Source organism: Eulemur rufifrons, chromosome 24, assembly GCF_041146395.1.
Source record: "Eulemur rufifrons isolate Redbay chromosome 24, OSU_ERuf_1, whole genome shotgun sequence".
NCBI classification, from domain to species: domain Eukaryota; kingdom Metazoa; phylum Chordata; class Mammalia; order Primates; family Lemuridae; genus Eulemur; species Eulemur rufifrons.
Genome location: NC_091006.1, coordinates 11,430,210 through 11,453,141, shown reverse-complemented (window position 1 = coordinate 11,453,141; position 22,932 = coordinate 11,430,210). Strand labels below are relative to the sequence as shown.

The window sequence follows — 22,932 nt, the reverse complement described above, 5'->3', positions numbered from 1 at the left end:
TTTAATCTGTTTTATGTGTGTATGTCTTGTTTTTTTCCCACTTAATTATAAATTTCAGAGTGGGAACTGTTTTGTCACTTGACCTGTTTAGCAAATTATTCTTTTTCAGATAATTTCTAGTTATCTTAAGGGTAGAGGTTAACAGCTGGCCTTTCGGTTAGAAAGTCCTGGACTCAGATTCTAGTTCTGCTTCTTCCTGCTGTGACCCCATAGACAAATTTCTTCCCCTCTCAGAGCTTCAGTTTGCTTGTCTGTGAAATGGGGATGCTAATAATCCCTGCATAAGTTTGTTAATTATTTCAGTGAGAAGAGTACGAGTGAAGAGCTCAGTGTATGCCTGCCTGGCATGTAAGTTGCCGCTACAGAATATTAGTGACAAATACTTTGTACTGCTTTTGGACTTTACGGGACCCCTCAGGTACCCAGGCAGGTTTTGTGGTTGAGGAAAACAGGGCAGAGAGGTTAGGCCTTGGTGAAGGGTGTAGAGGCCCCCAACCGAGATTCCGGCTCTCTGCTAGGAACTTAACTGCTTGAGGAACTTACTACAGTGTGTCATCATGTTGCTGAGGTTGGCCCATTCAGACCTGCTTTTTTCTTTTTTAACTTCTTATTATGAAAAGTTGTTTTTTTTTTTTTTTTTTAATTTTTTAGAGACAGGGTCTTGCTCTGTCACTCAGGCTGGAGTGCAGTGGCATGACCAGTCATAGCTCACTGCACCCTCAAACTCCTAGGCTCAAGCCATACTCCTGTCTCAGCCTCCCTAGTAGCTGGGACTACAGATGCGTGCCACAACGCCTGGCCTCTCCTATCTGTTTTAAAGCAAACCTCATCTCATCTGTAAATTCTTCAGTACGAACCTCTAACTTTAGGATTTTTTGTTTAACATAACCACACGACTGTCATCATTCCTAACAATTAACAACAGTTACTTAGTATCTCAAATACCCAGCCTGGGTTCAGATTGTTCCGGTTTCCTCCATGTTGACTTCTGCCAGTAGGAGTGTTCATACCCGGATGCCAGCACCGTGCAGACGTCCTGCTTACGTTGAAGCTCGGGGTGCCGGTGCCTGGGCAGCTTTTCTCCCGTGGTTGAGCTGTGTGGTGATGTGGGCATGTTACCATGGAAATGGTGTGACATCACAGAGCGGGTTATGACCACGCCTGAGAATGTTGTGGGAAAGGGAGACACAGAGCCCATTTGTTCTTGATTTCTAGTTGATGAACCCAGGTAGTAAGGACACTGAAAAACATGTGCAAGACCCAGAGGTTTATTTCAAGAATTTCCCGGCTCTGAAAATACCTCAGTGAGGTTTCCCCCTGTGGCTGCTTCACCACGTCCTAAATCAAGGGAAAGTCTCAAGGGCCTTTCTTAGGCACGAACCCTGAGCTGATTTTCTAAAGGAAAGGCTCTGTGCCTTCAGTCCTAGTAAACGAGTGTCCTACAGGGTCAGATTTGGGGATCCTGGACTGCTCCATTTAGGCCGGTTGTTAAACATTTGAAGAGGCAGAGCCTCCATGTAATTTTTATAATTTTGTCCCTAGTTAATGGGTCATTCAGAGCCTACCCAGGCAATTTGTTGAGAGTCTGGGCAGTTAATGATCATAACCCTGACCTTCACATTAACCTAGCCACCTCTTGTCAAGGGCCCTCATGATCTTCAGGTAATAGCGGCTGCTCTCATGAGTTCCCATCTTTTCTGTTGTATTTTGCCTCTTTTTTTCCCCCTCCTTGTAAAGCTGGTAGATCCATAAACTCCGGGCCCCTTTCACCTTCTGTCCAACTCTCTTGTCTAGCGAGTTGTCATGTTGCCAAGCTTCATTTTTGTAGGGAGCCTTTGTTCCTTCTTCAGGGGGTTCAGCTCTTCCTGTGCTTTTTCCTCTCGGTCAGCCACTTGGTTGCTTTGTGGTACTGCCTAGATTAGAGCTGAGGAAGGGGAGATGTCGATTTTGTCAGTTTTGTCAGTAGGATTGGTTGTCGGTTTTGTTAGAGGGTGGTGCTTGTATGGTCAGGGCCAAGTGAAGCGTGAACTTGTTGACCAACAGTCAGCAGTGTCCCCCAAGGGGAGTTGGCCGTAGCTTCCCCATAAAGAACATGCTTCCCAGTCAGCATTCCAGCTGGTTTAGGGTTATCCATGTGAGGTGCACTCATGCTAGCTGGTTCTTAAAACCAGTAGCTGCTGTTTATGGGCTGCTTGCTTTGTGCCTGCCACTCACGTCAAGGCCTTTATCCATATTATCTCATTTAACCTTCCTACCACTCCCCCTCTTTTTTTGTTTTTCAGACAGGGTCTGGAGTGCAGTGGTGCCATCATAGCTCACTGTAACCTCAAATTCCTGGGCTCAGGCGATCCTCCTGCCTCAGCCTCCCTAGTAGCTGGACTGTAGGCACGCCTAGTTAAAACATTTAACCTTCACACCCCTTGTGATAGGTACTACTGTTATCCCTTTCTACAGATGAGAAAACCAGTGCTCAGGTTACATTCCAAGAGCACATTCTAGGGAAGAGGCAGAGCTGGTTGTGTTAATTGGTCTGTGGAAAGAAGCTTGATGCCCACATCTGTAGGAACAGGGCCAGCACCCTTGGACATGAGATATCTTTACCAGTTAACTACTGTTTTTGGCAAGCCTGTGGTAGGTGGTGCGCCCAGCCTGCCTCTGGGCCCTGTGGGGTTGGCTCAGTAGGCAATCCTTAGAATGGGTGTCCAGATCTGTCTATCCTTTGACTCAAGAGGAGGAGGAGCCAGCTCTGAAAATGGAAACTTAAATGCCCTGGAGGCTTTGTCCAGGAGGTACGAGGCAGAACTGACTCTAGGCAAGGCGTTGGCCTCTTCCCATTTCCTCCTGGGGGCCAGTTCCAAGTCAGGCTCCCCGTGTGCTTGGTTTCCTGTCCCTGAGTGCCCTGACAGCCGACCCAGGTGCAGCCATGCCTGGGTACTGCCGGTCCGGGCCCTGGGAATAGAGGTTCTCTGCGCAGGCTGGCGCGGCAGGCTTTTCTCCTGCTTGCTTGTCTCAAGAGGGTTTGGCAGGTCTAGATTGAAATGATTAGCACAGTGTGGCTTCCCCCACTTTTCTTGGGGGATTATGTCACGGTCTATTAAGCATGCTCCCTCGGTATTTAATCCCACTCTGACAAGGATTTTGCTGGCAGTCTGTTAAGTGGCGCTGCTTAAACTGGTTGCTGTTTTGTGGAGATTGCCATTGTGCAGTCGTGTCGATGGCCCAGGATTTGCACCCTCTTTCTCAGTTCCTTTTTTTTTTCTTTCTGTCGAACAGAGTCTGAAGAAAATAGTCAGACCTTGTATTCATGCAGGACATTTAGCTGAGAGAGTGACCATCAGCAGAGGGTAGCCCAGGGCTCTGAGGGGTTCAAGAGCATGACATGGCTGGGTGGCACTGAGAATGCACAGTGATTGGTCCAGTGTCACCATCCCATGCCCCTTCATAAATCACCAGCAATGTTTTCCTTTTTTGAGACAGAGTCTCACTCTGTTGCCCGGGCTAGAGTGCCGTGGCATCAGCCTAGCTCACAGCAACCTCAAACTCCTGGTCTCAAGCAATCCTTCTGCCTCAGCCTCCCGAGTAGCTGGGACTACAGGCATGCACCACCATGCCCGGCTAATTTTTTCTATATATTTTTAGTTGTCCAGCTAATTTCTTTCTATTTTTAGTAGAAACGGGGTCTCGCTCTTGCTCAGGCTGGTCTCGAATTCCTGACCTCAAGCGATCCACCCGCCTCGGCCTCTCAGAGTGTTAGGATTACAGGCGTGAGCCACCCCACCCGGCCTGATTTTTCTTAATCCTATTTATTTTTCAGCTTCTCCCAACTCTAGGAAAACAAAGTTGCAAGTATTCACTACCACTTTTGTAAAAAGTTGCGTGGGTGATTCTGGCTGAGCCCAGATATGCCTGGGCCTGTGAATAGAGACTACGTGGAGAATCCCTCTTTGGCTAAAGTCTTTGTGGTATAGATTTGAAGGCTGTACTTCCCTACCTTTGAAATGAAAAGGCTTTCTTCTCGAATCATTCTAGGTGATGATCTGGGCTCTTGGAATTCCTTGGGTGGTCTTTTGTCCCCCTAGCCCCAGGTGTTAGATGTAGAGAAGCCTGTCAGTGTTATTGGGACGGGGATGGAGGTTTCAGCTGACCTTGGGCAAGATCTTTGCCTGCCATGCTGCGGGTGTTGGGCACAGGTGAGAGGGATATCTGAGGCCACCATCCAGCTCTGGCTTAGCCCACCTGGCCCTGTTTATCCTGGAGGCTGCCTTATGGACTGAGTTTTTTTGTCACTTGTATCTTTTTCCTACAAGGAAAATGCAGAAAAGGAGGTAGTCAAGTACCTGGCACAAAGTAGGTGCTCAAAAATATTTATGGCCTGGACAGTGATCATGTCAGCCTTTGCCTTTCCAGATGAAAGTGTTGAGAGTGATGCTCTTTTTATTTTTAGCTTTTCTAAAAAGAAAACCAGCCTGTTATCTCCAGGCTGTCCTTCTTTCCCCGAGTTTCCCTGAGGTGTGGCCCTGGCCCGCCCCCGCTATTCCCACCAGGGACACAGAGGCGGGTTTGCTCCGGTCACCTCCCAGTCAGTGTCTGTGCGCAACTCCAGGCAGCAGGAAGTTTGCCATGTCACTGAAAAACAGCCTCTCCCCTGGGACAAACCAGTTTCCCCAGTCAGGTGGCGCTTTTAATGTGGGTGAGGCATCCAATGAGGGCTCTGCTCTGCTGGTTGGGCTTGTGGGCCACACCCCAGCCAGAAGGTACCTCCCTTGTCAGGAATGACACCTGCCCCCACCCTACCCCCACCCAATCCAGTTTGCTTGGCGTCTTCCGTCTTCCGAGGCGGCTAGGACAACCTCGCAGTTTACAGGAAACAAAACGAGGAGCACGTCGGTCACCTCTCCATATTGTTTCCTTTGAAACAGCAGAAAGAATTCTGTGTCCTGCTTTGAGAGCTGCCCTTGACCTTTGCCCTGGGGTATCCGTGGGGCTGGGCCACTTTGGTTTTAAGTCGACCGGTCCCCTTTGAATTGGGAATGTGAGTTAATAGAAAAGCCTCTCTTGAAGGGCTTCTTGATGTTTGGGGAGCAGCTCTGAGGCGGACAAAGGGAGTGCCCGAGTGAAAGGGCCGCGGAGGGTCCTTGGAGACGTCGGCAGTTTGTTGTTTCTCCACAAAGCCCCGTCAGGACCTCCGAGGGCTCCCGGGCCAGGCTCCGGGGCCAGGCTCGAGTAACAAGCGCCCATCTGAGCGGCGAGGGCCTTCTGCGACAGCAGCTCCCTTTGTGGTCTGCCTTTGGGTCTGGGCTCGTGCGTTACTCTTTGCATTACCTCTTCTCTTTCTGTGTCCTGGTTAACTGAGATGGAAGGGATTCTCATGCTCCCACGCGAGCCTTTCTGTGGTCATTCATGAGGAACTTTGGGAGATTTTTTTTTCTAAGTTAAAAAAAATTTTTTTTCCTTCACCAACTTCTGTACTTGTGAGAACTGTGTCTGTGGGTTTGGCTCAAAAACTGGATGCTTTGTCCGGCTGCTCCCTCCTAACTCTGTTTGGTCCCTCACTGCCCCTCCTCCCCCCTCCCCCTCCCCCCAGAAGATATTTAGAGGTGTAGAATGTCACATTGGCAGTGTCTGTCATGTTTTGGAGAGCACTTTTTACTTTTCAAAGTACCCAGGGTTGCGGCAAAGTGAGGGAGTTGACAAATCAGGAGAATTGTAGGGTGGGGAGGTGGAAGGGAGCTGAGGTGGGTCAGAGGAAGGGAGAGAGCAGGATCAGAGTAGTGGGAGGACCTCAGGAGAGGCCTGGGACCCTTCCCCCTCCTCTAGCCCCTCCGTGTCCCCTTCCTCCAGCCGGCAGTGTGGGACTGACTGGGGTGGGGCAGACCTGGGAACCTAGGGCTGAGAGCCTGTTCACCCGTGGTTCTTACGGGGCTTCTGTAAAAAGCACATTCGGTGTTGTAGGGCCACAGCCCAGGTCTGCCTGTGGGTGGAGCCCAGGAAGCTGAAGGACGGCCCTGGTGCAGAGCCACTGCCCTCTCTCCACTGTCCACAGCCTAAGGTGGAGCCGACGCTCAGCTCACAGAGGGCTGGGGCCCAGTGGGTGGCCCTGGGCCCCTGGGAGGGATGCTGTTAGTGTTCCTTGGGAGAAGGCACTTCTGTGGTCAAGTGCATTCCAGAAATGATTCAAAGCAGAGCTGTGGGGGGTTCTTGACTACAGGGCTTCTTGGAAGTTCTACAGCATGAAGCATCATTGCAAATCATTGCAAATTTCCTCGCTCAACTGACCACGAAACCTTGTTGATTTCTTCTCCTGAGAACTCTAGTCCCATTGGGAAATCCTGGCATAGATTTGTCCCAGTGTTAGTGGTAGTACCTTTAAATTCCTACCCCTGTCCCCCAGCCGGGTTAGACTAAAGCAGGCACAGTCCTTTCAGGGGCAGGATGAGGGATCGCATGAATGGCATTGGCCCCCATGTCCTCCCAGGGCCTCTCCTGGGAATTACAGCTCTGCTCACAGCAATCGGGCCCTCCGTTCCTGTCAGCCTCGGCCAGCCCATAGCCCTCAGCCCTCGTGGGTCTCCTCCCAAACCTCCTGTTCACTTTGGCTTTGGGGTTGGTTTGTAGGGAAGATGGTGAGTTGGAAGAAGGTGAACTGGAAGATGATGGGGCCGAGGAGACCCAGGACACCTCAGGAGGGCCCGAGAGGAGCCGGAAAGAAAAGGGGGAGAAACACCACAGTGATTCGGACGAGGAGAAGTCTCACAGGAGACTGAAGCGGAAACGGAAGAAAGAGCGGGAGAAGGAGAAAAGGAGGTCGAAGAAGAGGAGGAAATCCAAGCACAAAGTAGGTCTGGGGCAGTTCACTGGGGCTGCCACTTGCCTGGCATCAGGCCTGGCCGAGAGCCCCAGGGGCAGAGCTTGTCCTGTCATCCCCTAGGGCACTCTTAATACTGTGTTTTCCTGTCCCAAATTGGATAAAGACCTCTTTTTAAAGAGTTGGTAGCTTATGCTCCACTGCCACTCAATGCCCCTAGGTGAGGTGTTCCAGATGGAGCCCAGAGCCCTGCGGCACATTCTAGCATTGTCTGTCCCAGGGCTGATTGGTCCAGAGTGGCCTGCCTGCAGCGGATCGCTAAGTCCACTTCCCCTGTCGTTGCAGCGCCATGCTTCCTCCAGCGATGAGTTCTCTGACTTCTCGGATGACTCGGATTTCAGCCCCAGTGAGAAGGGGCACCGCAAGTACAGAGAATACAGCCCCCCGTACGCGCCGGTGAGTACCTGCTGGGAGCCAGGAGAGGGAGAGCTACTCGGGTTTATTGAGCACGTGCTTTGCAGGGGGCATTCTTGCATGGCACTTGACATGGATTTTAGTCCCGTGAGATTAGGTATTGTTTTTAATCCCCATTTTATGGGTGAGGAAACTGAGACTTAGAACTGTTTCAACAAGGTTGCCCAGCTCTGAAGTGGAGGAGCTGGGAATTGAACCCAGGCCGTAGCTGATCTCTCTCAGACACACTCTTGAGCCATCTCCAGGCCCAGTCTCCCCTGTGGCCTTGGCAGGACTCAGTATGTCGCAGAGAAAGATGCTGACTGGACCGAGTCATGAGTGACCGGCTTCCGCTGTTCAGAAATGCCCTTTTGTGGAAAATTGGCAAGAGAATCAAATGGCTATGGGAATAAATGATCCCAAGTGTCAAGTAGTCAGAAGTTAAATACTCATCACGTTATATCTCTGAGCTCAAGCAGAAATTTAAATTATTTGTTCAGTTTGTATACTGTTTTTTCCTCTAGAAGAATCTATAAGAAAAAAATAACCTTGAATTTTCAGGTTTTGATGAGAAATATTTTACAGTTCATATCTCTTTAAAGCTGTCCCATGTATCCCGGGACTTGGCACCGTCCAACATAAGGGAGGCTTTATTGTCAGGTGCTGGAGTCGCAATTGACCAGTTGTAGGTTCGGGCTTCAAACCTGGCGGGGCAGGGGATGGCAGGAATAGCGTGTGCTTTGATTGCGAGCTGCAGCTTGGGGCATTTTGAGATCTGCTCAAGTATTTGTGTATGTGTGTCTGTGTATCTGTCTATATTTTGTATTGTCCTGTTTTTCTATAATGAGTGTAGATTTTTTTAATTAATAGACTTTCTTTTTTGGAGCAGTTTTAGGTTTGTAGAAAATTGAGCAGGCAGTACAGAGTTCCCCCTCCCTCTCCTCCATTCCTATTATTAACAGCCTCACACATTTGTTACACTTGGAGCCAATATGGATACATTGTTATTCCTTAGATCCATCATTTATATGAGGGTTCCAAGGTTCTTTGTGCTTTGTCCAAGGCATGGTGTTACGTATTGACCAGTTCAGTTTCTTCTCATCCAGAAATAGGTTCACTGCCCTGAAAATCCTGTGTTCCTGCTGTTCATCCCTCTCTCCTCCTCCCCTGAAAGACCCCCTGGCAGCTACCAATCTTTTTACTGTTTCCACAGTTTTACCTTTTCCAGAGGTAAAAGGTACTGGCATGGTTGGACTCATACAGTATGTAGCTTTTTTAGACTGGCCTCTCTCACTCAGTAGTATACATTCACCGGTCCCCCATGTCTTTCTATGGCTTGGGAGCTCCTTTCTTTTCTTTGCTGAGTAATAGTCTGTTGTCTGGATGTACCACAGTTTGCCTGTTCACCTGTTGAAGGACCACTTGGCTGCTTCCATTTTTAGGTATATCTTTAGCTTCATCTGGTACCACTTGGCACCATCACACATTGGAAAGTGCCATTGGAAACAGCTGTGTGGGGTGACTGCCCAGCAGGCCGTGACTTGAATTCTAAGGCCCTGGGAAGATCGTGGCAGAGGAGCACCCTCCTGCTTTCCAGGCCCTCCCCACAGGTGGCTGCTCTGCGTCCCCGGAAATTACCCCCTCTCTCCCCATTCATCAGGGATCCTGGCGTCTGTGCTTCTCAATGTTCTTTCAAGCTGTGGCTCTTGTGAAGAACAGAAACATCTGGGCCCACTGCTCCCCACCCCTGGGTGAGAATCAGTCATGACCCAGGGACAGTAGAGATTCCAGACAGACATGTCAGTTCAGGAAACAGCGGGGATCTTGGTGGCCTGGGCCCAAGACCACAGGGGCTGGCTCACCCTCCGCCCTCTTCTCTCTCTGGTACGCAGTCCCACCAGCAGTACCCCCCGTCACACACCACACCGCTGCCCAAGAAGTCCTACTCCAAGATGGACAGCAAGGGCTACGGCATGTATGAGGACTATGAGAACGAGCAGTATGGGGAGTACGAGGGTGATGAGGAGGAGGACATGGGCAAGGAGGACTACGACGACTTCACCAAAGAACTGAACCAGTACCGGCGGTCCAAGGAGGGCAGCAGCCGCGGCCGAGGTGAGCCCCACCTGGCAGCTTCTCCCCCAGTGGGTGTGAGTGGCCTGTATCATGGACCTCGGTGGCCCGGCCTCCTGGAGCCTCCAGTCCAGGAGGGAAGACAGGCAGTCATTTAGGGCTGAGATAAGTGTACAGAGGAGAAGCCTGGTAGCTACACAACGTGACAGGGGGACTGGAGGTAGCCTCATGGGGGGCAGCGGGAAGAGGATCCCAGGCTGGGCTGTGGTTGGGGGTGGCGCCAGGTGTGTGACAGGGAGGAGGCCATTGTGGCTAAAGTTGTTGTTTTTTTCTTTTTTTTTTTTTTTTTGAGACAGATTCTTGCTTTGTTGCCTGGGCTAGGGTACCGTGGTGTCAGCCTAGCTCACAGTAACCTCAAACTCCTGGGCTCAAGCAATCCTTCTACCTCAGCCTCCCTTTTAGCTGGGACTACAGGCATGCGCCACCATGCCCGGCTAAATTTTTTGTATATGTTTTTAGTTGTCTAGCTAATTTCTTTCTATTTTTAGTAGAGACGGGGGTCTCGCTCTTGCTCAGGCTGGTCTTAAACTCCTGACCTTTGAGCGATCCTCCCACCTCGGCCTCCCAGAGTGCTAGGATTACAGGTGTGAGCCATCATGACCGGCTGTGAAGTTGTCTTTTAAATTCCTTTCCTGGGCAGCCATGGAGAGAGAGAAGGGACAGCTTCTCTCTCATCTGGGCCAGGCTAAGTGACAAGTGCCCTGACCGTCAGCAGTGCCCCCCATCCTCCTATCCCCCATCACCTGACAAGGTGTGACTGCAGCCTGGGCAACTGCCACACCTCTGAACCTTGAACCTGTGGCTGACGGGAGGATAGTAGGGGAGGGCCAAGCACCCGAGACCTAAGGCAGCCCAGACTGGCCTCCAGAACCATCTCCTGCCAGGAAGACATCCTGCCTGAGATGGACTTCCGGAGTCTTCCAGCACAGAGGTTCTTAGACTTGTGACCCCTGCCTAAGGCCCAGCTTGTTTGAGTGGCTGGTCATTCTCCCATTCTTCCAGCAGTCTTTTTTGGACAACTCTCTGGGGCAGGCCCTGTGCTTTGGGGAGATCCTGGACTAGTGCTGTTCGTGGAGATAGGATGCAAGCCACCATGTCGTTTCACATTGTCTAGTAGCTGCATTAAAAAAGTGAAAGGAGAGCCAGGCCCCTGTAGTCCTAGTTACTCGGAAGGTTGAGGCAGGAGGGTTGCTTGAGCCCAGGAGTTTGAGGCCACCCTGGCCACAAAGTGAGACCCAGTCTCTATTTAAAAAAAAAAAAAAAAGTGAAAGGAAACCAATTAAATTAATTTTAATAATCTACTTTATCAACCTAATACATTCAAAATTTTATTTCAACATGCAATCAAAATAGATAAATGAAACATCTTATATTCTCTCTTTTTTTTCCTTAACTAAGCCTTTGAAATTCAATATGTGTTTTATACTCATAGCGTCTCTTAGGCCGGGCGCAGTGGCTCACGCCTGTAATCCTAGCACTCTGGGAGGCCGAGGCGGGTGGATCGTTTGAGCTCAGGAGTTCAAAACCAGCCTGAGCAAGAGTGAGACCCCATCTCTACTAAAAATAGAAAGAAATTGCATGTACAACTAAAAATATATATAGAAAAGATTAGCCAGGCATGGTGGTGCATGCCTGTAGTCCCAACTACTCGGGAGGCTGAGGCAGGAGGATTGCTTGAGCCCAGGAGTTTGAGGTTGCTGTGAGCTAGACTGATGCCACGGCACTCTAGCCAGGGTGACAGAGTGAGACTCTGTCTCAAAAAAAAAAAAATAGTGTCTCTTAGCTTGGACTAGCACATTTCAGCTGCTCGGTGGCCTGGTGGCTAATGTGCTTGTGGCTGCCATATTGGACAGCACAGCTTTAACTGGACAAGTACCTGTGAGACAGGGTAGTGATTTCTGTAGCAACCATGTGTCCAGAATGCTGAGGGACCCCCCCCTCCCCCGTTGAAGGGACCAGGGGACCCTTAGTCTGCCTGGTGCAGCTGGGAAGGCTTCTTAGAGGAGGAGGAAGAAATGATTGACTTCAGGGGCAAAAAAATGGTTTGTCAGCCGGGTGTGGTGGCGTGCACCTGCAGTCCCGGCTATTGGGGAGACTGAGATAAGAGGATTGCTTGAGACCTGGAGTTGAAGGCTGCGTTTTGCTACGATTGTGCCTGTGAATAGCTACTGCACTCTTGCCTGGCGATATAGTGAGAACCCCGTCTCTTAAAAAAAAAGAAAAAGTGTGTTATCTTCTTTCTTGCCGGTGGGGTCTGCTCCCACTGGAGGCTCACTGTCCGAATGGTCGTGCAGGCAGCCGAGGCCGTGGCCGGGGATACAGGGGCCGAGGAAGCCGTGGAGGATCGCGAGGCCGAGGCATGGGCAGGGGCAGCCGAGGCAGGGGCAGGGGCTCCGTGGGAGGAGACCACCCTGAGGATGAAGAGGACTTCTACGACGAGGAGATGGACGTAAGGTTTTCTCTAGCCCTAGGGGGACGGGATGCGGCTGGTGCTCTGGGCTACAAGCGCTGTCGGGGGGAGGCCCGGGAGACTGAGGCGGCAAGTCATGTGGCCTTTCTGAAGGAAAGAAAACCGCGGATGGCAGGTTTATGTGTTTTAACAACGTTCATTTGTCATTTTGGAAGAGATAAAACTTTCATGCGGTTTAAAATAGAAAAGGTATCACAGGAGGGGCTGTGAAAAAAATCCCATCCCTAGAGATAAGTTTCCTGAAAGTTCTCTAGAACTATTTCATGCCTTGACAGTCAAGTACATATATGTTCTCCCCCACTGCCCCACCCCCACGGAGGGGACTGCGCTGCACTCGCTGTTCTGTTGCTACCCAGAGGCCTTCCACGCTGGTCCACGACAAGCCGCCATTTATTTTACAGCCACACAGCTGTCCGCCATGGACAGGGTGCCTGGCTGGATTCGCCCCGTGGGTGGGAGTTTTCGGAGTGAAGTCTACAAGGGAAAGGATTGAGACCACCCACCATTCGGGCCGTGACCTGTGAAGAGGGATCATAAGCATGAGTGTCTAGAGTTGGTCACCTGCCCTTCAGAGGGGGGCACAGTCTGTAGTTGGGGGTAGTATTTGTTGTTCCCTATGTGACACTTCCCTGCCCTCTTCTCTCCGAATTCCAGTATGGAGAAAGTGAGGAGCCAATGGGAGATGATGATTATGACGAATACTCCAAGGAGCTGAACCAGTACCGCCGATCCAAGGACGGCCGAGGCCGAGGTGGGCCGGGGCCTGGGCGGGGACGCACTCGGTGGGGGCTCCTGGCAGCTGTGGGAATAAGGGTCAGCAGGCTAACGCCGTCCCTCCTCTCTGCAGGGTTAAGTCGAGGCCGTGGCAGGGGTTCCCGAGGCCGAGGGAAAGGGATGGGCCGGGGCCGTGGTCGAGGTGGCAGCCGAGGAGGGATGAACAAGGGTGGAATGAACGATGACGAAGACTTCTATGACGACGACATGGGCGTGAGTCGACTCTTCTTTCTGATCTGACATTTTTGGCTGAGGTCCTTTCTAAGGTTTTTTTCTTCAATGAGTCATTCCCTGAGGCTGATCCTGTCCCCTTGCTCCTATCAGCCATTCCCTGAAGGGCTGAACAGCCTTAATTGTCTCTCCTGAGGAATGTGCTGCTGGTGAGACCCTCTGTGTTTAAAGCCGTGTCTTTAGCAGTACCTGCAGCTATGAGTCTTTGAGGTTTGGAAGCTTCCGGTTGATCCATCCAGTTAGCCCTGGAGGGTTTTTACAGGAAGACCCGTGCCGCCTCCCCTGGGCGGTAGATGTGTTCCTGCACAGGTGTGAGGGACTCGGGGCTGAGGTTGCCAGCAGCTGTAGACACCAGCACGCCGCACCAGGGGCTCAAACCCCTTGCAGCCTCGGTGGTTGTTGGGCACAAACTGCGGATCGGTGCTCTGTAAATGCTTGAGGGAGTGCTAATCCCCTTCTCCCGTTACTCTCATTCACTCCCAGCTGTCTCCGCCCTTGCTTTTTATTCCCCTTCACATCTACATTTGGTTTTCCTAATAGGATGGTGGCGGCGGAAGCTACCGGAGGGGTGACCATGATAAGCCCCACCAGCAGTCTGACAAGAAAGGCAAAGTCATCTGCAAATACTTCGTGGAAGGGCGATGCACGTGGGTAAGGAGCCACTTGAAGTTGAAGTACCTGGGTGCCTCCAGGGTGCAGGGCAGCAGCCCCCAGAGGACACATGGCCTCCAGGAATGTTCTGGAGGCTGTGGCTGGGTGGGTGGGAGGGATCGTGTGACAGTCCTTGTTCCTGTGGGCGCACTCATCAGTACTGAGAGATGCTGGGGCTGCCAGACTCACTTCACTTCTCAGAGTGAAGGAGGGTCCACAGCAAGATGACACTCGTCTTTTACCTTTAGGAAGGTTTTTTGGCCAGAAATTTGAACCAATCCATATGGCTTTGAATGCATTTATAAAGGTTGATGCTAATGCAAAGATGTGACCCATTCTGGTTAAGTTACTGAACTTCAAGGTTTAAGAAAGAATTATTAAAGCATCCATATAGAAAGGTTGTTGCGGGGAAATCAGGTTAGCCCTGGACTTCATAGCGGTGTTCAATGCCAGAAGGTGGATAAATGACCACAGAGTTCTGAAGGAAACAAGCATGAGCCAGTCAGTTCAGCCAGCCAACTTCTTATGTAAATACAAAGACAGCAGGTGGGTACTGGCCGCTGTGTGCTCAGGGAGTATTGTACCCATGCATCTGTCTTGGGAAGAAATAGGTATTTCAAACAAATATGTTGTGTTTAAAGTACTTCTAAATGATAATTCAGTATGTTTTTAGAAACGTGAAATAAATATAAGCAAAGAAAAATGAATGAATAGCCATTCTTGAGAGTTAGGGGATGGTGGTGAATGGTTCCTATGAAGCACTAAATAATGAGGAATGAAGACACAGAACACAAACCTTGATCCCACTTAGGTGGGGTTTTTCTTTTTCTTTTTTTTTTTTTGGCTTGTGTTCAACTGGCAATAAAGGAAAACTTAACTCCACTGGCTTCATCCCATAGACATGGAAGGAGTCTAGGGGTGGGTGGGCAATACAAGGCTGGTGCAGTCGTCAGTGGCACCCCTGGGGACCTGGGCTCCTTCCTACCTTCTATTTTGCTGTATTTGAACATGTGGCTTTTGTCCTCCTGGTTGCATGATAGCTGCGGTGCCTCTAGGCATCATACCTAAGGGCTATGAGGAAGAAAAATGGGTGAAAGGATTTTTTTTTTTTTTTAATTCAGGAAGCGTCCTACCTGGGGACTTTTGCCTACATCTTTTTGGCTGGATCTGCAAGAGTGGCTGGGAAATAGTATTTTTAACTAGGCACATTGTTTCCTAAACAAAATTGGGGTTCTGTTAGGAAAGAAATGTGGGCCTGGATATGGGTAGGTGACTAGCCCTGCCTGGTTGCCATACAACAAACAGTAAAAAGTGGTGAGTAAATGAGAGAGAGGGACAAGAAGAGGAAGAAAGGGGAGGAGAGAGAAAGAAGCAGGGATGAGGGGAGGGGAGGCATGGGTACCGGGGGCGCGTGCTCCATCAGAAACTCCACAGTTGGGAAGCCGCGTTTGTGAGCCTCACAGCAGCACCACCTCACCATTTTCATGGCTTCTCTTCCAGGGAGACCACTGTAATTTTAGCCATGACATCGAACTCCCAAAGAAGCGAGAACTGTGCAAGTTTTACATCACTGGATTTTGTGCCAGAGCCGAGAACTGCCCCTATATGCACGATATCCTTTGGTGCCTGCATGTGATCTGAATGAGGGCGCAGTAGTGACACCTGACCCTCATTGTACTTTGCTCTTTCTGTGTGTCTCCATCTCATTTTGCCCTCGTACCCACCCTGTGTCAGGTCTGTTATTCCCATTCTACAGATGAGTAAACTGAGATGCACGTGCCACATGTTTTCTCTTACATGTATTCTCAGGACTGGCCTGTACCTTTTTTTTTTTTTTTTTTTTTTTTTTTTTTTGAGACAGAGTCTCTCTCTGTTGCCCAGGCTAGAGTGAGTGCCATGGTGTCAGCCTAGCTCACAGCAACCTCAAACTCCTGAGCTCAAGGGATCCTCCTGTCTCAGCCTCCCGAGTAGCTGGGACTACAGGCATGCACCACCATGCCCGGCTAATTTTTTCTATATATATTTTTAGCTGTCTATATAATTTCTATCTATTTTTAGTAGAGATGGGGTCTCGCTCTTGCTCAGGCTGGTCTTGAACTCCTGAGCTCAAACGATCCGCCCACCTCGGCCTCCCAGTGTGCTAGGATTACAGGCGTGAGCCACCGCGCCCGGCCTGGACTGGCCTGTACCATTGCCTGAGATTTTCCAACTGGTTTTATACCGCTGGGCAAGTCATTTAACTTTCCCTTTCTGGTTGAGAATCAGAGGACACAGCCCCGAGGCCAGCGTGGTGGGGCAAGAAATGTTCTAGAGCAGGGGGCCCGAGAACTGGGGTCTTTCCTTGGATCTGCTGCCAGCCCGCTGTGCAGCCCTGAGCAAGTCACCTCATCTCTCCAGGCTTCAGTTTCCTCAGCTCCAAAACAAAGGGGGTTGGACTCTGCCTTTGGGTGGTTCCATGAGATGAAGCATTTGCCTTAATTTGCCATGAACGTGACTTTCCGTGTAAGTTGTACCACACAACTGGGAACTGCATCAATGGCGACGACTGCATGTTCTCCCACGACCCTCTGACTGAGGAGACGAGAGAGCTCTTGGATAAGGTAATGTCTGGGAGGTAAGGTGGGGGCCCTGGCTAGTGGGGACCAGGAGGTGTGCTTTCATTGCCTAGCACTGTATGTAGCCTGCTTCCCTGGCCTCTGCAGTTCCCAGTCCTATTGATCTGGAGATAAGCACGTTTTTTTTATTTTAAAGAAACAGGGTCCAGCTCTGTCTCTCAGGCTGGAGTGCAGTGGCTTGATTACAGCTCACTACAGCCTCAAACTCCTGGGCTCAAACGATCATCCCAGCTTGGCCTCCCAAAGTGTTAAGATTATAGGCGTGAGCCACCTTGCCAGGCCGCGATTTTAAGGAACAAACAGGGACTGTGTTCTTTTCTGCAGGGAGTTGAGGTGGTTACATATGTATCTTATCTTGGAGGGGGACTGTGTTCTTTTCTGCAGGGAGTTGAGGTGGTTACATATGTATCTTATCTTGGGCCAGGAGAGGCCACACTGTTGTCACTGGGGCACAGCTACATGAAAGGAATGATGCCTGGTGTGTCTCCACACATCTTTTGATTCCTCAGTCATCGTTTAGTGTGAGCCCACAATATACAAAAAAGAATCGAGAATTCTATTTTGGTGGAAATATCAAATGTTTCTTTGAAGCTCTTAGGGACTATATTATGCAGCAGAAAAGGCAGAGGGAAAAATTTGGGGGGCGTCTGCGAGGATGTGGAGAACGGGGAACCCTTGTACACTGGCGGTGGGAATGTAAATTAGTGCAACCACTCTGGAGAACAGTATGGAGACTGTCACATTACGCAGTGGCAGGGGCCCTGTGCAAGCAAAAGAAAGACTGTCCACTCCTTGTTGGTAAGGCACCATGAGAAAAGTAATCATCTTTGCCAGTCCCTCTGGGGAGCCTATTCTAGGGTTTTTCTGCAGTGTAAGTGGCAGAAGTGATGGTGGCCTCATTTCTTATTGGAAGTACTAAACCTGACTGAGGACTGCCCCCTGCTGGAGGTCCAGAGTTTGCACTCTGTGCCCGTGCTGTCCCACAGGAATGCCAGAGCCACTTAGTTCATTAAAATTTTTCAGTAGCCACATTTAAAAAAAGTAAAAAGCAACAGATTAATTTTAACAATAACTTTTATTTAACCAAAATCATTTTAGTAAGAAATAATGGAAAATTGAGTTTTTTGTTTGAAAATTTTTTTTTTAAAGACAGTGTCTTGCTCTGTCACCCAGGCTGGGATGTAGTGGCATGATCATAGCTCACTGTAACCTCGAATTCTTCAGCTCAAGTGATCCTGCCTCAGCCTCCTAAGTAGCTAGGTGTACGCCACCATACCCAGCTAATTTTTTTTTTTTTTTTTTTTTTTTTTTTTTTGAGACAGAGTCTCACTCTGTTGCCCAGGCTAGAGTGAGTGCCGTGGCGTCAGCCTAGCTCACAGCAACCTCAAACTCCTGGGCTCAAGCAATCCTCCTGCCTCAGCCTCCCGAGTAGCTGGGACTACAGGCATGCGCCACTATGCCCGGCTAATTTTTCTATATATATATTTTTAGTTGTCCATATAATTTCTTTCTATTTTTAGTAGAGACAGGGTCTCGCTCTCGCTCAGGCTGGTCTCGAACTCCTGACCTTGAGCGATCCACCCGCCTCGGCCTCCCAGAGTGCTAGGATTACAGGCGTGAGCCACCACGCCCGGCCGATACCCAGCTAATTTTCAAATTTTTTGTAGAGATAGGGTCTCGAACTCCCACCTTGGCCTTCCAAAACGCTGGGATTACAGTTTTGAGCCACTGCAGCTGGCCAAGACATTTTGTATTCTTTTTTTTTTTTTTTTTTAAGTGGGGTTGGGATTATATTTGGTAACTGTTGGTTTCTGTGAATTGTGATACTTGAACCTGTTAAAAAAAACTGCCACATAGAGAAATGTTTTCTGAAAGCAAAACTTAGTATTTACAGAACGTATAGGCTGGTAGGTTTCTGATTGGGAGTGTGCTTGCAGACCACTCCAATGTAAATACATATACTCTACATTTATCTGAGGGGATTTAAGCAGCTCTTTTTTTTTTTTCTGAAACAGAGTCTCACTCTGTTGCCTGGACTAGCATGCCGTGGCATCAGCCTAGCTCACAGCAACCTCTAACTCCTGGATTCAAATGACCCTCCTGCCTCAGTCTCCAGAGTACCTAGGACTACAGACATGTGCCGCCACCCCCGGCTAATTTTTTCTATTTTTTAGTAAAGATGGGGTCTTGCTCTTGCTCAGGCTGGTCTCGAACTCCTGAGCTCAAGTGATCTTCCCACCTTGGCCTCCTAGAGTGCTAGGATTACAGGCGTGAGCTACCATGCCCGGCCTTAAGCCTCTGTTAACATCACATTTATATTCTTTTGTGTGTGTGCTGTCTTTGGAATCTGGTATTAATTTCCCACTTAGAGTCCATCTCAGTTTGGACCAGCCACGTTTCAAGTACTTACTATCCACACGTGGCCAATGGCCACCATATGGGGCAGCATAGCTCTAGATGCCCTAGTTAAAAACCAAAGTGGCACGTTTCAGTGTCTGGCCACTAATATTTCTAACCTTTCTTAGGTTAGAAAAATCATACCAGAGTCCAATTGGGATGGTTAGAAAGTGAAACTTACAGCAACTGTCTTGGAAGGGCTTGGATTAACCCTGACGAAAGCCGTGGGGTCCACCATCACCTTGCCTGGAAAGGCACAGCTTGGTCCACCAGGGCTGGGAGCCTGGAGCTCCTGGGCAGCCCTTGGGTCCAGGCTGTGGTGCCACTGAGGACTAGGCCCCAGCCACCCTCTCTTGAAGCATCTGTGCTCTTTTCTCCTCTCCACCCCGCTTTTCTTCAGTCTCATTTTCCTACTCCTTGGTGACATGTCCATCTGTTTAGAAATGTCAGTTTCCATCTCTCCAGTCTAGGTTTGGAAAGTTGCCTGCATCTGGGGTTGGTGGTGATGCTTATGTGGGAGCAGGTGGCAGGAAGGACACGAAGAATTCCCTCCACTCAGATTCGTCTGTTAGTGATACTTTGCCCTGTCGCGTTATTACTTGCTCTTATTTTAGTTTGTGTGTGTGTGCGGGGCTTTTCCTTGATCCACTTGAGAGTAAGATGTGTCCATCATGGTTCTTTACCCTTCAGTACTTGGATGCACAGAGTTTTTTGGTAGTTAGGTTTCTTGAGGCACACTTGGTGCCCAGGAAAATCCTCTGTGTTAATTTGCATTCCTGTGGGCTTTGACAAATACATGGTGGGCATGTCTCCACCCCAGCATCTGCATACAGGAAATCCATCCCATCACCCCAGAAACTCCTCTGTGCCCTTGATAGTAAACGCCTCCCCGTGTCCAGCCCTTGGCAACCACTGATCTGTTTTCTGTCCCTGTGGTTTTGCCTTTTTAAGAATATCATGTAAATAGAATGTATGTTAAACAGCCTTTGAGAGAGAGAGAAAGTGTGTGTGTGTGTGTGTGTGTGTGTGTGTGTGTCTGTCTTGAGGCTGACTTCTCGCACTCGGGATAATGCATGTGAGATTCACCCGTGTTGTTGTGGTCGGCAGTTTGTTGCTGGTGGGACTCCACTGTGTGGATGATCCACGGTCATTGAGTCACTTGTCAGTTGGAGGGCATCTGGATGTTTCCACTTTGGGGCAAAAACTTAGACTTTATAACCAACGGCCTTGAGCTTATTTATCTGATTTGATGAAGCTTGGCACACTTGGCTTAGCAGCTGTTCTCATGTGACCATCGTTTTTGTGTGGGAAAGGTAATTTTGACATTTGGAAGCCCTTGGATCACCGAGAATCAGCCCTGTAAATCAATCTTGTAAGGGAGGTTTTTGGCACCAGCAGGTCCTTGCTGGTGGAGAGGCCAGGGTGCGGCTGTGGGGTGGTCGGGGGGTAGAAGTGCCCCTCCATGCCTGTGCACTGGGAGGCAGTTTGTGTTCAGCCCTTTTAATTTCTCTTATGTATTTTACATAAGAGTGTCTGTGTCTTGAGCTGGGGTCCTCTTCGGGACACCTTGGGGTCGGTGCGAGGCTGCGGGAGACTGTGTGCTGGCCAGGTCCTGAAATGGGGAGGCAGGGCACAGGCAGGCCTTCTGGTGGGAGCGAGGGAGGAGGAGGAGGAGCTGGCCACTTGAAGAGTTGTGCTGGGATGAGGGCCTCCGTGAACTCAGTTAATTAGGGTGTACGTAAGCGCCTGCTGTGTGCTGAGCTTCAGGCTGGTTTGCGGAATAGCAGTCTCCCCAGAGCTGGCAGTCTGATGGAGAAGGGGGCGTGGGCAGGGGTTCACGCATGCTGAGTGGTACCACGAAGTGCTGCATGTTCTGTGGCCCCGAAGGGCTAACCTAGTCTTAGAGGAGTGGGGAGTCCTCTGGGAGATCTGGAGTAGGGAAGAGACTGGGAGCAGGAGCAGGAGCAGGTGCCAGGCAGGGAGGCCACGTTGCAAAGAGGGCACCAGGTATTATGGGTGGGAGCTTGGGCGGTGACGGGGAGTGAGGCACACCCAGAGGCCAGGCCATGGAGGGGCGAGGTGGGGGCAAGGACAGAGAGAAAACTGTGGTCAGGTTTGCTCCTGTTTACTGTGGTGTAGCCTTGGTAAGTTTTGCCCTTTACTTGAAGACATCGAGGCCGCATTGAAAGGACTTAGCAGTGCAGGGGTGTGGCCATCTTTGGGACAGTGAAGGTTGCTCTGCTGGTGTGCAGAGGGTGACTTTAGGGCCCAGGATGGAGGGTGGGCGTGAGGACGTCCGGTGAGCCACGCAGAGGGCCAGGTGGCAGCTTCAGGACTGTGTTCGGGTGCAAGGAGGAGTCAAGACAACATCCCAGACAGATCCTGGTCAGAGCTGGGCAGGTGGAAAGTTCTTCATCCACAGAGCCGAGCTCATGGCCCGGGGAGGAGGAGCAGGCACGAGAGGCACAGGGTGCAGCCAGGTGGAGGTGGCGCTTGCAGGTCTGGTCTGAGGAGTGTGGGAGCCACAACCCAGAGCCAGGGTAGGAACCAGACCGTGGTTGGGTCAGGGCCTTGGAGACAGGGCTGAGGGTGGAGGTATGTAGGGGACCCTCCAGAGAGCTGCGTTAAGGGTGGGGCAGCAGATTCAGCCAGTCAAAACCTGAACTCTTTGCCCCCGTGCACCGGCCCCAGCCTCCGCTGTCTTGATGGTGACGAGTTGTTCTCTGGTGTTCAGGGACTGCAGAGGGAGATGCCTTGGGTTTGTTTTCCTTGCCTTTTTTTTTTTTTTTTTTTTTTGCGGAGCCCTTCTGCCGTTTTCCACCCCTCCCCCACTTCATTCCTTGCCTTTTTGTTCATCCAACAAATGTGACCTGCACCTAGTTTGTGCCAGGCAGCAGAGAAGGTGGAGGGACAGGATGCCACCTCGGCCTGTGCTGATGCCTCACGGAGAGCGGGCCGTGAAGAAGACGTGTAGGAGCCCAGAGGTCCTGTGCCGGGGCCCTGCTCGCCAGGCAGACGTTCAGGGAGGCTCCGTGAGGAGGAGACGCTGCACTGGCGCCCGGATGTGCGGGAGTCGGGACTGAAGAGTGAGGGGATGCGGGTGGCAGACACAGCTACACACACAGCTGAGGCAGTGAGAGGGCCCGGGGCTGCGACAGACGTGAGTGGACGTGGGCAGTGACGTACGTGGCCTGGGCAGCCGTGTTGACGGACGGCACAGGGCACTGGGCTCCCCACAGAGTGCTCACCTTGGGCAGAATGTGGTTGTGGCCTCCAAGGGGTCCCCCCGCACTGCTGGTCCACACGCAGGCCTGCCTGGAGTGGTGGCACCAGGGACTGACGGTTCCACCTCTCGGTTTCCCATCCCCACCGCCGCAAGCCCATGTTCTTCTCGGACCGAGAGTCATCGAGTCTAGACACAGCTGCTGATGGCGAGGAGAGAGGAAAGCCGAGAGCTACCTGACCCACGCCAGGGGATCCTGCCTCTGCCACTCCAGGGCGGAGGAGCAGGATGAACTTATCCTGATCCCGTGTTAGGATCCACTAAGGGATCTGTGCCCAGGTAGCTGGGGGACGTATGGCCAAGATTTCACTGCAGTGAAAGGACACAGAGCAAACTCAGCTGAGGGAGAAAGGTGCACGTGGGGAAGGGCAGAGGGAACCAGACCCAGGCTCTCGGAGTCCTCTTGGTGGTGGCGCAGAGGGCGCGTTTCATTCCTCAAGTCGTGACAACGCGAGCGGAATGCTGTCTGCCTGGGAAGCCCATCGGAGACCCGGTCGGCACCCAGGGTTTTCACTGGGGTGGTCCGTAGGCAGCCTCTGCCTGGCATGTACCAAATTCCAGACTCTCCGAAGGAAACCAGGCATTCGGCATAAACCGTCTTGTTTGCACAGTTTAGGCCCAGTGAGCCCTTCTTACTGGTGAGGGAATGCTGGAACCCTCCCAAAGTGCAGGTTCCCAGGTGCCAGCCGAGGGCCACCTTGCCAGCAGGCCTTCCAAGGAGAGCTGCCAGGCCTGCTGTGTGAACTCTTTCTGCACAGGACCTGAACTGGTGAGACGTTCTGGTCCAGTGCACTGGCATCTCCCCGGTGTCAGGTCCTGTGTGGGCCCTGGGCATTGAGCAGGGAAGAAACTGTCCGGCCCTCGTGGAGTTGACAAGGACGGGCAAGCCATGGGGATAAACAAGGAGGCACCTGGAGACGTGATCTGACAAGGCAGGGGCAGTGCCTGGACAGGAGCTCGTACATACCGCAGACCAGGCGATCACTCTGTGTTGACATTTAATAGGAGACCCCAATAACTGGGTGACAAGGAGCCACACAGGAATAGAGGGAAAAATAAAAAAGCCTGGGGAGAGGCGTGGTCCGGGCTGTGGCCGTGTGGGGCAGAGCTTGACCATCTT

General features: G+C 51.0%; 1 protein-coding gene across 1 annotated transcript in view; it reads left to right on the top strand.

Annotated features, from left to right (window-relative positions):
• ZC3H4 (zinc finger CCCH-type containing 4) overlaps positions 1 to 22,932 on the top strand; it is a 42,462-nt gene that overhangs the window by 9,638 nt on the left and 9,892 nt on the right. Inside the window, exons 3-11 of the mRNA XM_069457450.1 lie at positions 6,616 to 6,835; positions 7,151 to 7,261; positions 9,151 to 9,373; positions 11,686 to 11,840; positions 12,516 to 12,612; positions 12,709 to 12,848; positions 13,407 to 13,517; positions 15,018 to 15,129; positions 16,008 to 16,117. Coding sequence (XP_069313551.1) covers positions 6,616 to 6,835; positions 7,151 to 7,261; positions 9,151 to 9,373; positions 11,686 to 11,840; positions 12,516 to 12,612; positions 12,709 to 12,848; positions 13,407 to 13,517; positions 15,018 to 15,129; positions 16,008 to 16,117 — 1,279 coding nt within the window. The remainder of the gene's footprint in view (positions 1 to 6,615; positions 6,836 to 7,150; positions 7,262 to 9,150; positions 9,374 to 11,685; positions 11,841 to 12,515; positions 12,613 to 12,708; positions 12,849 to 13,406; positions 13,518 to 15,017; positions 15,130 to 16,007; positions 16,118 to 22,932) is intronic.